The 17640-nt window shown below is 43.4% G+C and overlaps 1 protein-coding gene across 8 annotated transcripts in view; it reads left to right on the top strand.

The window, feature by feature from the left end:
- ArfGAP1 (ADP-ribosylation factor GTPase-activating protein 1) overlaps nt 1-17640 on the top strand; it is a 62484-nt gene that overhangs the window by 11970 nt on the left and 32874 nt on the right. For 5 of the 8 annotated variants that reach the window (XM_075668647.1, XM_075668654.1, XM_075668649.1 and 2 more), the window contains exons 8-10: nt 2282-2338; nt 5989-6054; nt 11715-11774. In XM_075668647.1, coding sequence (XP_075524762.1) covers nt 2282-2338; nt 5989-6054; nt 11715-11774 — 183 coding nt within the window. The remainder of the gene's footprint in view (nt 1-2281; nt 2339-5988; nt 6055-11714; nt 11775-17640) is intronic. The other 3 variants (XM_075668653.1, XM_075668652.1, XM_075668655.1) reach the window with 3 other exon arrangements.

Below are 17640 nucleotides of genomic sequence, written 5' to 3' on the forward strand. Positions count from 1 at the left end.
GCACTTCTGTCCGAGTGAAAGTTTCAAATTGTTGTGAGTTTGTCACAAATGGCTCTGGAGGTTGAGGGGTGGGGAGTCTTCCTCTTTTTGTGTTCAGTAGAACCTCCTTGATATGGTCCTGCATCTTACAATTTCCTGGTGCCAATATTTGCAATCAAAAGTACCAAAAATGACCTTATACACCTGCGCTTCTTTTTTTTACCGGTTCATATGCTCCCGAAAACACAATAATTTGGCACCAATGTTCAGCATATCATCAAACTGTGATCGTATGACAAGTTTTCTGCCCGGTAGATTTCATGTAAACAAGAAAAGGCGCAAGATGCACGCGCAATCAAGAACAGGAGCCGCCTGCTGGAGCAGCTTCCCCGCAGTACTCGCCCGCCTGTCTCACGTGAAAATGCCGGCACAAACCCAATTCCCAATTCCATTACTAGCAAATCGCCTCCAGGGTACTCAGCGTTGTATTTACAGCATCACCGCCAACCCTGTTGCGATAAGCTTCTTCACCTATCTGTTCCACAGTGCATGGGGCGAAGTGCCATTGAAAGTGTACTGTGTGTTTTTGATAGATAACCCAAACACGCCGCTGTTCCCTGCTGCAGGCGGCGCCAAAAAAACATCATGTTTCGCTCTGGTGGTATTGTACTCTAGCACCAGCTCGATTTAATTTCTGGCTACCCGTCACTGTTTTAAAGCACTATGCGATAGGAGCATGACAACATGCTTCTCCGGTCGTTTGGGCTCCTCCAGCTCGACACGCGTCAACGTCTCGTGCTGCAACAATTCGTGCACTGCTTCGTATTATACATAGATGTCAACTACAGTTGAGTCTGCCCAATTCTTTAGTGGCTTCGGATCATACATTTTTCTGCTTATTACATCTCTTCTCACATTTTTTTTTTTTCCAGAACATATGAATGAGGTTCCACTGTATTCACTTTGATTGGTGCCTCTTAAATGAGTAGATATGGCACGAAATGCGTACAGTGCAAGACTATCACAAATAATAGATATGTTCTCTGTAGTGAGTTTGTCTCACTTCGCTTCAAGAGCAGAGCCCAAAATGCCACACAGTGTACCTGTGCTGGGGAAAGACAATGCAGAAGCCTGTGCAGTGTTGTGATGTCTGGAAGGCTGTTGCCTATTGGCACATCGACGTTGGGCTTCGTAAAGCTTGCCAGCTGCCATGTCGAACTCAGTTTCGTCTTATTTGGTTTCATTCAATAGGTCTCTGTAAAGAAGCACTCAAAGGCATCTTGAAAAGCTTAAATTAACAGAACTGATTCATTTCCTTCATCCATCCATTAGTCTATTACTTCATTCCTCCGTCTCGCGTACTGTTGTCTGTTCCGCTGTCAGCAGTATCCAGTGCAATAGTTCACCTTGCTGTCACTCACTCGCTTGCTCACCCACACCGCTTTCTCTCTCTCTGCTACCCTCTTCTCTGAGGTTGTGTGCATTGGCCTGAGAGTTTTTTTTCTGTAGATGTTCACTCAAAGATGGTAACGGTAGCCAAAACAACTGGTCCTTGAGGTGTGTAAAGTAATGGGCATGACTAAAGTACAGGTACCTGGCTTAGCAACATTTGCTATGGAATGTGCAGCTTCATTGCATCAAAGGTCAACAGTACTAGGGGTTGCAGATTGAAAAATATAGAAGAAAACAAATTGCGAGCATACATGTGAAGTATAAACCCCATGCAAGCGATCTTGCGTGCGACAGCGACAAGCGATGCGATGGAGATGGTTGTCACATTCGCTCGTCGCCTACAAGTCGTACCGCATGCGAGCGATGACTTCGAGCGACGTCTCCCCAGTGTTGCCGGTATGAGGGCAGCAACATAGGTGCCGAAACTAGCGTGACACATACTTTATTAACCTAAGTTGATGTGTTTTACTGTAAAAAGCAGCGTAAAATATTTCTGAAGGTCTTCCAGTAGGTTCTTATCCTTGCAAGTATAAAAATTCAATTGTTTGCTCATTCCGTGCGACTATCGGAAGCACTTGAGTTACGTGCATCCAGTTCCGGCTTCGCGCTATTGGCTAGTCGCTCATAGCACTTCCGGGTGACGAGCGACGAATTCTAGATTTGCAGAACCGAGAGATCGCGCGACAAGACCGAGCGATCTGTTCAAGCGATGGTCCGATCCATCGCTCAAAGCCGTCGCTCGTCGCTGTCGCGCACAAAATCGCGCTCATGGGGTTTAGCCTTAAAGCTCTGCTACATTGTGATGAAAATTGTGCAGTCATGGTGAGTTTCCCTATAAAATTTCGTGCAGGGATTTGCCACATTCGCAGCTGGAGCAACAAAGGTAGCATCGAAGGCATCGGAAAACGTAAGCGTAATTTTTGGCAACACATGCTTTATGTCTGTTTTATTGTAACTTTCGCTGATCTTTTCTCTTCACCGGCATATTTCTTGTGTCCGGGACACAAAGTGTCCACTATGAAGTGAGGTAGTTATGATGCCCATGTCCCTTCATTTTCTACCTCCTTTTGCCTTTCTTTCAACAGTGAACTACTGCTACTACTAGGTAATCTTGTAGTCTTTTAGGTTCCGTTCAAGTGAGTTCAGTTGCGTTGGTTCTGTTCTTATTGTTTTGAATTTGAAGCGTCATTTTCTTTAATACTTCTAGACAAATGCTCCCTTTCAAACATGCTGCTGTCTCATCACACTCTCTGTCTACCTACCTAGCGTACTTAACGAATCTAACATGCACCCTTCTTCCACGAAAATGGGTCCCTAATACTGTTATGCCTCCACGTTACAATCTGATACGAAATCAAAACTGCATTTGCAGCGTTACCAACAGCCTACCGTCAGAGCCGTCAGACGTAGCGCCATTACCGACACAGCACGCTTTTGTGAAGGTTGCTGCGAGTTGAGTTTGTGCTCGACTGCGATCTGTAGCAGTGTTCTCGGTCAAACACTTTCATAGTTACTATCACTTTCACAAGATTTTGTGCAACTTGGCTCTGGATGCATTGGTGTATACGACCACCAGCGCTCCTAGACGCCGTTGCGCCTTGTGCCATAGTCACGTGAAATTGAAGGTAACTCCAAAAGTGACAGAGTGACAATCCATAATTGCAGCAAGGATTTTTGCCCACTTGTGGAATAAAGTCAATTATTTTTTGCATAAACCCGATATTTCGGTCTCTCAATTATTCGGACATTTTAGTGGTCCTCGTCGAGTTTTAATTATTGGTCGGCGACTGTATCTACAAAAGTGTTTGCTCGAGAATACTGCCCGTGTGTGCTTGGTATCTGGTCAGTGAAGTGCAAATGGCAACGATGACACACAGCTTTCATTATGAAAGCTCATTCAAAAAAGAAAAAAAAGAAAGAAAGAAAGCTTCTCATCTATGATTGAGAAAGTGGGGACATGCTACATCTTTGTTTTATAAATCGGGTGTGTGTTACATTCAGGTGCGCTTTTATTTTCTTACTTTAAAACCATGAAATTTGGGTGCTCAATAGTTTTGGGGGTGCTTGAAAATCGTGCAGATACGGTAGTGCAGTTGAACCTCGTTACAATGAAATCTCATCCGACAAAAAGAAAAGCCTTCGTTATATCAGATATTTGGCGTAAGCATATATTTATTACACACTGATATTGGCGAGAAAAGTTTTAAACTTACTTTGTTATATCCAGCGAGGCATTACATCCGAGTTCGTTATGTCAAGGCTCGGCTGTAATAGGTAGGTGAAGACAGAGGAGACGAAATGCGGATAACAATTTCAGAAGTAGTCTCAGAGTGATCGTTGACTTGATTCTGGTCTCTTAATTTCTCAGTTATTTCTAAAGTCACTGCGATGATAGCGAGTTGGGACTTTGGCATTTTTAAGTTTGGCTGTCCAATGTGTATCATCAGTGTGACTTGAAACTGCAACGAAATTTCACTTTGCCTTAATTGGTTACAAGGGAGTAGTACATGCAGTCAAACACACTTATAATGATCTCAGATGTAACAGTCTATCAGTTTAGCCATATTTCAGCGCATTTGTGATTTGTTGGCTCAATATGTGGTAAACTTTTTTTTAAAAGCCGCATACTGTTACACGGACAATTTACGTCCATTTGCAGTAAAACAAAGGTGCATACATAAAGTGTGTGGGGGGGGGGATAATAAAAAATAAATTGAAATAGGTCTTTCAAAGGGGGCACGAAAGTGCAGCCAAACTACAATGCCAGATTCCTTTCTGATTGTCGATGGTATGCACAAATTGGACGTGTGTGTGATTTTATTAGAAGAATTTACAACTAGGTGTGGAAAGGTGCAGGGAACAAAAATGAAAATATTGAAAATCTAATTTTCAGACCGAATAGGTGTCTTTTCAGACCAAAGTGGTGTCTACAGATAACTGGTGACGGCTAGCTTCAGTATCGTTACTTCTTGCACGTTTTGACTGAGTCTACATATAACTACTGACATAACGACCGTGTCTGGCAGAAGTATGTGTCCTTCATAAATGGGTTCGACTGTACTATGGAAGCCACCTTGACGAAGCTGCAGAGCCAGTAATTCTCAAAACTTTTTTAATTAACAGCCTTTAAATAGCACTGTATGAGACGCATGCACCTGTTGGTTAGCGTATGTGTTCCAAATTCCAGCACGTCACCTCTGAGATTTTGGATTATTGAGGGCACCGTGTGCACCACTTGATCTGTGCTGACATGCCGTTTAGCCACACTAGCTCTAAATGTTATGAGTTCTACGTCATTTCTAGGGAGCGATAATGGTGGTGCTCTTCTTAAAAGGCTTTCGGTATTAAAAACGTATACTTTTGCTGGCTTTTCATGCCGCATCCACACCTATTTCAAATAAAATATTTTTGCACAGAGGTGGTTCTGCATCCTCACTGTCTGGGACTAGGCATCTAACGTGGTCCAAAATTTTATTGCAATCGGCTTTTGAAGAACGTTGCACAATTCACGCCCACACAGGTGTGAGGCCTCTGAGATCTCCTGTAAGCAGTGCCTCATGTGACGGCATTTCAGCGAGTGTTTGCATCCGGCTATGCCAATTTGTGCAATGCCTTGCGAGCAGCAATGTTAACTTTGTGGTGAAAAGCTATGTTTGTTCGCCCGTGCAACGAGCCTGAATATGACTCCTGGCTTGGCCTGTGTCGTTCCTGTAACCACATACCCATGCTCAAAAAATGCGAGTGTCATTGCGTAGAGAGTTGTTTGCTGTAAAATGTGTAGACCTGCGTGCATGCCTGAGAAATGTAGGTAGAGAGAACTTGTCAGTGTAATGTGTGACAGAGTGCTCCCTGACTGTAAGAGAGCTGTCTATGATATAGTGGCTTCATAATGACAGTGAGAAAGTGGCTGCATAGTTCTTTTGTGTGGCTAAGTTATTCTGCAGGCATGAGCCAGCACTGTAATTTAGGATAGCCTTCTCTAACTTTTGATTTTTCTTCCTTGGCTGCTGTTATTTACACGCATTTCAGTGTTTGCTGAAACTTTCATGGTTGCTTGTAGTGTGCGTGCTCAGAGTTACGTGGCAGAGGTATTGTGTTTCTATACAACACCGCTACCAGTTGTAAGGAGGATTATTGTGCGACGATACAAAGGCCCACAGCAAAGGGTGTTACTTTAAGGTCAAGCACCTTGTCTTCTGTCCTGCATTGGGGACACTGTTTATGCCTAAGCTGTTCCCATCTTCATATCTTTACTTTCACCATTTTAAATATTACATTTTTATGCAATGCACTTTGCACTTCTTGCCCCGAACAAACTGCCCTAACACCTCTGGGTTTTTGTCTAGTTCCCCATAGTGAGCGAACACAATTATTTGAAGAAAAAAAATGCAGGCAAAAAAAAAAAACGTGGTAGTCTTTGTTGTGGGAGAATGCTGCTGTCACAGTATACGAGTTCAAAGCTGGAGGTATCATTGAAGTCCACCGTCTCTATTTTTCTTCCGTGCGACCACAGTCGTGAAAGTCTTAATTTCTGCACACACTTCTCTGAAAACGCAGGCTGTCAAGATTGGTAGCATAGCAGCTCAGAAGGCAGCCGAGCTCTCTGGTGCCGTCAGCGAAAAGGTCAGTGTTGAAAAGAGGCCACGGCTAGCCGTGGTGCCCCCGTCCCTTTTTACATCTTTCTTTTTTCAATCCTTGCTGCTGCCATTGGTGTTGCATTGTTGCTTTTTTGCCATTGACTTGGCCTGGAAGTATTTATCCTGCATGGTGGGTCACCATGTTATAGAGTCTTTGCCTAGTTGTTCATGTAGTTATAAGTTTATTTATTTACACATACTGCCAATTTCTGGCAGGATTGTTTCGTACAACATACGAGGGTGGATCAAATATAAACGAGACCTTTGTTGTAGAGCGGTTATTGAATCGGGAGTCACACTCCCTACTCACTAAATCTCCAGCCAGTCTTGTTACATTGTTTCGGTATTTTGTCATATGATGTCTAAGAAAGAGGTACATTTGTTAATTGCACAACATACTATTGTGACGTTCCTTGCTTGTGAGGGTGTATAACTGACCAAAATTCTGCACAGATTGGTGACACAGTTTGAGCATCAAACACTGTTAAGGTCACATGTGTTTGCCTCGTCTAAGGAATTCGCGAAAAGTTGTGGAGAGGTTGAAAATGAGAACCACGCTCGTCACCCACGGACCAACATTGTGGAGCAAAACATCCAAGCCCTTCGTAATCTTCTGTTTGAATTGTTTATGAAATTTGTTTTACGACAGGCATAAGTTAGGGAAGCACTCAATTGGCCACCATGCAGGACCTAACGACTCAGTAAAGTGTCTGCCCGATGGGTCCCATGTCTTTTGACTGCCGAACAGAGGCTGTCATGTTTGCATGTGTGCGAGCGACTGAGCACTGTTTGCAATAGGAAGGGATGTATGTTTTATCGCATCTTCACCTGTGATGAAACTGATACATCACTACACCCCTGAGTTGAAACGAGCAAACACGCAGTAGAGCAAAATAGGTATAGCAGCCCTTGTCGAAGTAAAGACTCGACTCTCTGCTGGCAAGATGCTTGCAACTGTCTTTTGCATCAGTTCGGCATTTTGCACATTGATTTCTTGTACAATCATTGCACCACAATGGTGCATGTAACTGTGAGCTTATGAGTGAGCTTAAACTTGCTTATTGCTGCAAAAGGCGTGACTAACCAATACATAATGTTTGTATTCTCTGTGACATCTCCATGACAACACTACAGCCCACGCTGCAGCTGTCACGTGCAAATTTGAAGGAAATGGGTTCCTGCAGTACAGTGCCAAAGTACTGCAGGCTCTAGCATCCCAAGACGATTTTGTTTAGAGAAGTTTTTGTTGAGTTAATAATGTGACTTTGGGTCCTCACCCTTGACTCAAGGTCGTGCGACTTGGTTCTTGGGATAGTCCCGCAGTTAACTGGAATGTCTGTCAAACGATCGCGGCAGTTACCAGAGTCTGTGAGGGAATGGCTTAGAACACCCTTTTCCAGGACTTTTCTTGCTCCCATTGGTCCATGAAGGCGACAGTGAGCCAACATACAATACTCGGTCTGCCAAACATGTCTCGCCTTGCTGGCATCGTAGGGCTGTCTGCAGGGAATGCATTCTTAGCTTCACGAAATGATTCGCTGCAGTGGGGCAGGAGAGGCTAGAAGGTCACTGCTCCCACTGGCCGATCATAACACCGCACATTCAAGCACTTATTACATAGGCAGTTAATAAAGCTGCAGCCGACAATTCTGTGCCTCTACACACTGGGTTTATTGCGTACATGAGCTCGAGCTGCTGTTTACCAGAGCATTCTTTACCATTTGCGCCCAGTCAAGCCGGCGGAAAAGGAGCCTTCAGACATATATGACACCCCCCCCCCATTACTATGCCACTGCTTGTTGCCACGTGACTTTCATTTCTTCGGGTCATTCAACGAAGCCGTGGGAGGCCAACGATTCAGCGACAGTGATGCAGTGGAGATGCATATGTGCAGCTGGCTGCTAGCACAACCCAGATCATTTTATTACGACGGGATCGGAAAGCTACCGATATGCTGGGAAACACATTTATAAATTGGGAGATTATGTAGAAAAATAATGTACACTTGATTTGTTTCTTGCTACAAAAAAAAAAACAATTACAAAATGATAACCTTGTTTGAATTTGGTCCACGCTCGTTATGATCCATACAACATGCATAGGGTGATGTCATGCTTAAAATTTGCGCTAGAGAGCATTGAAATAAGTACAGGATGCATGGCACCATATTTTATTTGTAGCGGTGCAAAATGTTAGTTAATACCTTACTAATCACTATTTATTGTTTTAGTTATCACTGATTCTTTTCATTCAAATTTGGCATAAGTGGCATTTGCTGGCATGGTCCACCGTGTACAGAGCCGAACATGCGAAAGTGACAACTTCGCTGGTAAGGTTTGATACTACCATACTTATTGGAATCTGGGCTGACATCAATTCTAGGCCAACCAAAAGAAGGAAAGGTTTTTAAATATCTTAGCTGAACAATAAGAAGGGGGGATTCGACTGTGAAAAGAGCATACAACATCGTTAAGATGCTGCACTTTCAGAATACTTGCATTATCACATCTTCATGCCATTATGGCGTGACCCAATTGTACAATGTGAAAAGCATGTCGACGTATACAGGTAACTGAACCTGTTTGGAGCGACGTCTTGTAACGTTTGCAAACATTTGTATGATCTTGGTTCCTACAGACATCCCCAGTTCTTCTGTGTCCTGGGAATAAAATCATTCCATCACATGGCTATGGTGGGTACAAGGGCCAAGGCCAAACTGCATCGTCAAATCTCTCCCGACCGCAGTTTCATTCATTATTATTATTACTTTCTTTTTTAACAGAAGTATTGGCCTACATTTGAGTAAATCCGGTAACAATGCAACAAAATCAGCTTCTTGGCGCATAGCAGGCAAATTGCGCTGAGATTGTACCTTCTTTTTCCATTTGCGGGCCATAGCTATCAGCATGCTGCATGTCAGAAGTATGTGTTACAATGGCAACGGGAAACAAAAAAATGTGGAATTTGCAGGAGTGGAACTGTGAAGCTGTCTGTCACTGTAATAGCGGAATGAAGCACTCCCTCTGTTTTTGCGCATAGCCAATAACTTAGCCATAATAAATGCAGATGGCACCGTTTCGTTGCCACAAATTTCACACTTTTTGTTTGAAATTGCTGCAGTTAATGCCTGCTTGTTTATTCCGGACGAAACAGACGGGTAATGCACCCAAAAGTTGGAGGCAGCAACCGATGCATTTCGCTTTTTGAAACTAAGTGGGTTTGAGAACTTAATTTGTTCAACAATTGTGCTGAATATTTCTACTGTAGCACAAATATATATTTTTACAAATAGCCTCAAATTTCCTGTTTTAATGAAAATGAACTCTGTATAAAAAGAAAAAACATTTAATTTTTCTAAAAATCTCGTAAACAGCTCACAGACACTGTAAAAAGAACATTAAACAACATGCTTGCATTATTTCGTTTGTAATGACAATAAGGTGGTCAAATTTGGAGCTTTGCCAAGGGTTCACTTTTGTTAAAATGGTAAATTTAAGGCAGTTTGAAATGTATGTATTTCTCCTACAGTAGCAGTACTCAGCACAATTGTCGAACAAAATTTCTCACAGCCCAAGCTTCAAAAAGCTACACACAACAGCTTAGGAGATGAAAATTTGGAAAAGTAGGAACTTTTAAAAGGCCTCATATATTTAGAAATTTTAAAAAAATATTTTTCTTTTGCCGAGAAACCTTAAACAATGTTAGCTTACTCTTCATCAAGTTTATGTTTTACACACACAAGCACACGAAAATGAATTCTTTTAAGTCGTAGTATTTTGTATTTTACATCATGGGAATGTGCGAGAATGCTTAATGCATGAAAATGGTGCCTCCAGACTGAAGAACTTCAGTACATTTCTCTTCGAATTTAGGCAGTTGCGAAAAAAACGAAGTTTACTTTTGTGCTGCCGAGTGATATGCGCATGAAATATAAAATATTCAATGTGATCTAAAATGTCAATTTTCAGACCCATTTTGATATTTTGTGGAATCACTGATATACTCCTTTCAATACTTTGCATGCAACTAGAGAGAGTTTTAGTTTGTTCGGTATTCCGGTAAATGCAGGGAGACTGGGGGTTTTACCGGAGGGGCGGAGGCATAAACGCGAGTGGCCTGCACGGTGCAGCCACGTGGTGGCGCAGAGCTCAGCCAGACAAACACAGCTAAAATTGCAATAACCAAGTGTATCTTGCTTTGCTGCTGGTGTAAACTTTTGGGAGCAACACAATCACTCCGCTGCCACAAATTTACACCAGCAGCAAAGTAGAACACATTCGGTTACTGCAATATTAGCTGTCTTTCTCTGATTTAGCTCTGTGCCACCAGGTGGCTGCACCGTGCAGGATGTAGGATGTTTCCATTTGTGCCTCTGCTCATCCGGTAAAACACTCAGTCCACTTGTGCTTACTCGAATACCCGGTCACCGAAATGTGTCACTCTGGGCATTTCTTGGTCATATGGTTTAGACATCTAGCTGTCAATCATAAGCGTGTGGGTTAAGAAATGTTTTAAAGGGACTGATGACCTATATTTAAGAGCAATTTTTTTATGGTGCAATACAAAGCTCACCCTTGGTAGCATTTAAACTTGCAGTGGTTACTTTCAAAAGCATGTGGATATATTTTAAGCAGAATTTTTCCATCTGAGCAGCCTCTAAAAAAGAAAGATTCCCTCCTCCAGCAACGCTGAGAAGTGAGAGCAATGCCAATAGCCCACCTTGCAAATTGTGAAAGCTTTCACAGGAGTGAATGCAACTGTGGCTAACCACCTACATTTTCATCTTTTCAACCACTTCTAAAAATCAAAAGCTTGTACAATAACTTTACATTGCTGTACAGACCCTTCTTATATTTGTGCCGCATTTTTGCCCAAGTGCACATCTATGTCATGGCTGGCTGGCCCCCGTCGTCGTGGTTCTGTTGATAAACAAGCTAAGCCAACTCGGCAAAAACAAAGGCAGTGCCACTTTTCTACTTACTACAAACGAGGCCTGTCTGCACATTGTAAGTTAGACAAAATTTATGACAGAAGAAAGTGTAGTGCATTTCAATACTAATAAAAAGACCAGGACCCACATATACTAATAGAAGGTCATGTGATAGGCCTCTTGTGCATCTTCATGTTCTTCCTTCGTAGGGAGCCAAAGGTCATTTCTCACGAATTTTAGTGAAGAATTAAAAATATAAATTCATGTTCAATGTGAAAAACATGGCTTGTTTTAACCAATACGATAGGCAGTCGTTCCGTCAGCGGGTTTATTTCGATTCATGTTCTCAGCAATTGTCTGTTCCTTTAAGGCAGCATCGTATGTATCAAGTCTGTAGATCTATTGGTGTGGGACACATCAAGCTGGTGTGAGCGATTCAGGTTGTTGTATGTTGCTTAATTGCTTATTTCTGAGCTTTATGCAGTTGTACCCTGTAGGCTGCCTAAGTACATTGTTATGAGCTTTTGAATAGTGTTGTGTCACGATGTACCAGTAGCGTAGTTTTGAGTTTAAGTTTGCCCTCCTTGCCTCTGTTCTGTTGTTTTTCTTTTTCCTCCCACTTTCTTTTATGTTCGGGTCGACCCTGCCCCCCACACCCTCCCCTGCAAATGGATGTGCATGCGGGGTGTTGACGTGCACGCATGTGCGCGTGCCAGGTGAAAGACGGCACGCTCATCAATGACCTGCAGAGCCAGGTCACCACCATTGGCACCAAGGTGGGTTGGAATGCACTGTGTTGTGTGCATGTGTGAGTGTGTGTATGCGCATGCACGCAGACATGTTGCATTATTTTTTTTTCTTTTGTCACTGGCACATTTTGTCACGACTATGTCGTTTTTATGTTGTCCTGCACTTGATCTCACCAAGAGGTTTCCTTTTGCATGTAAACTCGAGGCCCCTGGCTTGTGATAACTTGGCAGTAAGGATGCTCGACACTTGAAAATGCTTGGAAAAGAGCATCAGTCTTTTTGCTCGGCATTGGAATATAAGCTTAGGAATTGAAATGCACTTAAAAGTCAAACTGTGTCATTAAAGGGCCCCTCACCAGGTCTCGCCATTTTGAGCTGACAAGCACAGAGCACACATTGCGCAATAACAATCGTGTCTGCAAAGTATTACATAACTACGCGCCGATGAAAGATCTGAAATTTCAATCCGAACGCCATTTCCCTCTTCACTCGCAGCCGCCGCCCTCCAAGCAGGACAGTGACATAATAGTGCCCGTGCCTACGTAATCGTGTCCACAGTGTGATGTCGCTCGTGGTGACACGCGATTTTGAGAATTATTCAAGACATCTGTCATCTGTGTGATCTGTTGCTTGAATTTACAAATTGACGTTTAGAGAAATCATAAAACACAAAAAATGTATGCGTGTCTTTTGTTTTGCTTCGCACCAAAGCAAGAGAGATGTACTTCCGCTTCATCTGCTTGTTCCCACGGTCATGCGGTCATTTGCGCAGATACCGGAACTAGGCCATTTTCTACCGTGTTCCAGTGCGTGATCATGCTCTGCGATCCGCCTGGTCTGCCTCAGTATTTGTGTAGCACTGAATTATACCGCTAGTCACGTTTCTTTGTTCACAGCGCGCAAAATTGTGCACTGCACGAACAAGACAACAGCTCGCGCGTGACGCCGTCGGCAAAAATGCGTAGCGTTGAAAAAAAAAAGGCGAGAAGCAAAAGAAAAAAAGAAAAGGTGGGGCCTGTGACGTACGCATCACGCGACCCTCACGGTCCAGTATGGGAGAACGCAGAGAAGGAATTTCGCTTGCGTAGGCTAGACGGGGCAAGTGGAGAGAGCGTGTTGCTTGGGCAGTGGAGCCCACCTGCTGAAATCATGGGTTCGCGGTGCTGAAATATTTATATCTTGCTACTAATGAGCCAATTTGAAAATTTTTTACAGCAGAGCACTCCCTGGAGGACACGTAACAACTTCCAGCGTATAGCCGAAATTTGCTATGGGGCCTGGTGGGAGGCCCTTTATATAATGTTTCAGCAATTGCAAAACATTTACTTCTACTGTGAGGCTTGGTCAGCCAGAAAACGTTCAAAAATGAAAGATAGGCTGTGAATCATTTGCTGTGATGTCGTGGATTTTGTCATGAGTCTAGTTCATTGTTTATTGGCAAAGGGGGACTCCACTGCGTTCTAAAGGAACCTGCGACTTAATCTAGCAAGTTTCGAGAACATTTCCTGTTCCCTGACAGCCCCAATCCAAGAACAAACATCCATATTTGTGCCATCATTCCGACCTAACAGTACTGAGGACTTGGCACGAGTTCAATAAAGCAAACCTTGGCTTCCATTTTCTCTAGTAGATACCAACTCTTCTCCACCAAACGAATGAATGAATGAAGCTGAAAAATTACTCCACCAGTTTTAACTGATTACCATATTTTTCTGTGTATAACCCGGCCACCACTATAACCTGCGCCCCCAATCACATTAGCTTGAAAAAAGAAGCACTCGTATAACCTGCAAAATAACTGTATACAACTGTGCTCAGATCTTTGCAAAAACAGTTGCCATTCTCGGATGCATGACTCGGCCATGTCATATGTTCGGTCAGCAGCTTTGTTTCCCTGGTTTTCAGTAATGCTGATAAAGCTGGATTCCCACGATGGACGTTATTGCAGATGTATCAGTCAGGTGATGTGGTGTGGATCTAATCACTTAGCAGCCAGCATTCAGATGACAGAGGATGGCAGCACGGATGGAGAAGCCCTCGCACATCACATGGGCAATGGTGATGGAGCAAACGCGACCGAGCCAAAAATCCTCAACGGGGATTTGGCTCTCCGTCGTATCATGGAGCGATTCCCGCGGACTGAGGAAGTGCCATGGGAACGGGTGACATATGATCACGTGATGTGCAGTCTGCAAGGTCAAATCATGATTTGCTCCATGTGCGCTATTCGCTAACTACTAAAGGCAAAATGATGAGCCGTAAAGAGGAGAATAGGAGTCCGTGAAGACAGGGAGAAGTGAGCTTCAACAAGCAGGGGTGTGGGGAGGATGAGGTTCCCTAGGAAATAACAAAACTTTAAATGGCGGAGAACCTTATCTCAAGGTGTGGCTTCATTGCAACCGATGTCGTGCTGCCGTGAAGTTACACATCAAGGTGAAATTCGCATACAATCCGCACCTTGGTTTTGCTGTTAAATTTTTTAAATGTTTAGTGTGGGTTATACGTGCAAGTGTTTCCCTAGTGTTTCTTTAAAAGAGTACTGACATGGAAAATTTGGTTTTCCACTTTTGTAAAGTCCATAATTATGTTGCGAAGCCTAAATTCCTTTAGAAGGCCTCAAATTATGATTTACAGCACCTTTTGTGTGTCCTGTTAAGAACATCTGCCAAATGCCATGCTGCTTTGGATGTGAAAAAGGAGACTATGCGCATCACCGAAAGCAGAGGTGACAGTCATGTGATATCGTGAAACCCAAGAGCGAAGTAGCCAGCCCGGTGCAGTGGTTGAAGGCCATACAATGACCATGTTGCCGAAAGCTATGCCTTTCTTGGAAACCTAGGACGACGCATTCTCCCGTCTTGCCCTATTGATTGTTGAGTGGACTCTGCTTTTGGCAACATGCTCATAGTATATATGTATGCATCAGTGGCGTTTGGTACTACAACACCGCCACGTCAAGTTTCGGGAACACAAATAGTCTCCTTTGTCATGTCCAAAGCCACACTGCACTTGGCTTCATTTTGAACTGGTTGCATTAAAACGTAATCCTTTGTTGTGCTCTCGAAGAATTGAGGCTCCATAGTGAAATTAATGGTTCAACAGCTATCAATAATGAATTAATAATGTGACAAATTTTCTGTCGGAGCCCCTTTATGTCTGTGGCCCTTCACCATCACTTATTCCTAGATTCAGTAATCAATGAGAAAAGAGTAGAAAGCAAATGTTGCGATTCCCCAGAGCAATTTGTTCATGCACTGCTGTGAATGGTTTCTGTGACCTACACTACTGCATGAAACGGTGCACATTGTAATGCTGCACGCCAAGTAATTTGCTGCTTGTTGCTGTCACCTGAATCACACTCTGTGTGAAGCTGAATGTTTTCACTTCCACTGACTATTCAATACTGTCATTTTGTGTGTCTGTGTTAGTACCTAAAGTGTCTCCTAACGTTCTTACTGCAGCTTGCATATTGGAAAGGCCTGCACATAAAATTACTTCTACAAAAATTTGACTCCCTGTATTCTAGGTGACACAGTCCTTTCATTTCAAGTCACATGGCTGCAGCAGGCATGATCTGAAGCTGCATTTTTTTGCAGTTGTATTAGGTGCAGGTTGGGAATATGGTGAAAGATTAACGGTAGGACTTTGATGTCTTCATGCTTGGCTTCCCATCGGGCACTTTTGTTGCACTGCATGTATGTGGCATAGAGAACTGGGCATTGTGGGATAGTGGTGAACATACTATCAGCGTGAACTGAAGTGCAGGCAAGTGAGAATCAACTACAGTCAAACCCAGTTGTAAAGAACTGGTTTGTGGGATAGCACACAGTCACAACCCATGGTTGAAGCGTTAGCTTCTTCTAGGCAGTGGCAGAAGGCGTGGACGTCTGGTGCATGGCTTTCATCAGTTGCCATTGTGAACAAGGCAAAGGTCTGATCTAAACAAAGGACAACAATTTAATGTGGTATTGAAGCAAAGAAAACTTATATCCTTAAGTGATAACTATTATTTATGCAGACAAAGAAAACAATCTGTGAATGTGACAATTGTCAAGAACAGGTGCATGCAGAGCAATTCAGACCTGCTATCGTAACATCATATATGAACTGCAAATTTTGGTGCTAGTTTGGTTTTGAAAAAGCTAAAGTGAACGAAAAAGTATATTTACAGTTCGCAGTCCTCTAAATATAAAGGGAGTGACGTATGTAAATTTAAACTGAGTGCAGCAACAGTGTTCACATTGATGCCACTCGTAGTCACCGTTGAAGCTGGTGTATTAAAGTCAGCAGTGGGCTTCCATAGAGTTTGATGTCGGGATGTACAGGAGTTGCTCAGGAGTTGCCCAGCATTACTTTCTTGTCCTCAGAGCAGACTGCAGGAGCGCTGGATCGATTGGATTTCATAAGCATTTCAAGGTGTTGGCATTCACCTTGAGCCGTCTCGACGCACAAATGAAGCGCACATGTGCGCGTTGGTTGCAACCATGCTTCACACTCTACTGGGGGTCAGTCACCTTGACTGGTGAACAGTTTGATCACACACAACACAGCAGTTGCCTAAGCACACAGCTCCACTTAGTTTGAGTGTGTTGCCACTGCACTTCAGACTCTGCACACGGACCTGCCACGATGGCTTAGCAGCCACGATGTTGCGCTGCTAAGCACGAGGTTGCGGGATCAAATCCCGCATGCAGTGGCTGCATTACGGTGGGGGCGAAATGCAAAAATGCATGTTTCCCGTGCATTGGGGGCACGCTAAAGAACCTCAGGTGGTGAACATTAACCAGAAGTCCATCACCACAGTGTTCCTCATAACAAGATAGCAGTTTTGGCATGTAACCCTCCCCCCCCCCCCCCAAAAAAGAAACTCTGCAGATGGACACCTTGTTTGGCGCATGAGTTTAATAATAAACAAAACAGCCACGCACAATGCACACAGTGCGTTGTAGCACCACCCAAGCACAAACAATAGGCGTAGGCGTGCATGTAGGCAACAGCCACAGACACACAACCCAACATGGCTCGGGTGTTCTGAGGATCAACCTCACTGGCCTTATACATGCACAGACAACTGTGCATGTAGGCTTGCGCCTCTGCTCTTAGAGAAGGAATACTTCTTCAGAGGCGTGCGTATACTCACCGAAAAAAAAAGCTATTTTCTTGGGAACAACAGAAAGCTGAGCTAGTTGGTAAAGATTCATTATGCAAAAAAAGGGGGAGGTGTGCAGACAGGACACAAGAGAAGTCCACTTCTCTTGTGTCCGGTCTGCACGCCTCACCTTTTCTTAGGAAACTTCGCCATACTGCAGACTTTTGTGACACACACCAGCCGTATAAACAACCAACACAGCAAACAGGTATGATATACAGCTCTTTATCAGGTTTATGCATTGTATAGCCCTCTACCTGGTTACTTCCAAACATGCTGTCAAGTATGCTCTGCCCTATCATACAAAGAAAAAAAGACGCCCAGAAAGTATATGAGAAAAGGAAGAACGAAAGAAAAGTCACTGCAGGCTGTTTTATGGTGCAGGTTGTAGGCTTTGTGAGTTTAATATATGCAATGTCCAGTTCAGTGTAAGGGATTTATTCTGTGTGAACATTGCTTAATAAGCTTTTCGTGGTCGATATAGAACATAATTTACGGTGCCTCAGTTCACTATAATTGGGTTTGACTGTGGTCAGTGACAGCATAAAAACGCAGACCACTAATAGTATGCAAAGATGAATGCCATTTGTATAGAATTGTTACGTTACACTGGCCTATGATGCATGTTTGCATGTTATAGTTTGCATGCATTTCTGACTATGATATGTCTTGAACACCTGCATGGAAGTATGAGACCGCAATGCATTTAAAAACTTGGCTGCAAAGCTTTTGCACCCTAGACTG

The sequence above is a fragment of the Dermacentor variabilis genome, chromosome 9 (genome assembly GCF_050947875.1).
Source record: "Dermacentor variabilis isolate Ectoservices chromosome 9, ASM5094787v1, whole genome shotgun sequence".
NCBI classification, from domain to species: Eukaryota; Metazoa; Arthropoda; class Arachnida; order Ixodida; family Ixodidae; genus Dermacentor; species Dermacentor variabilis.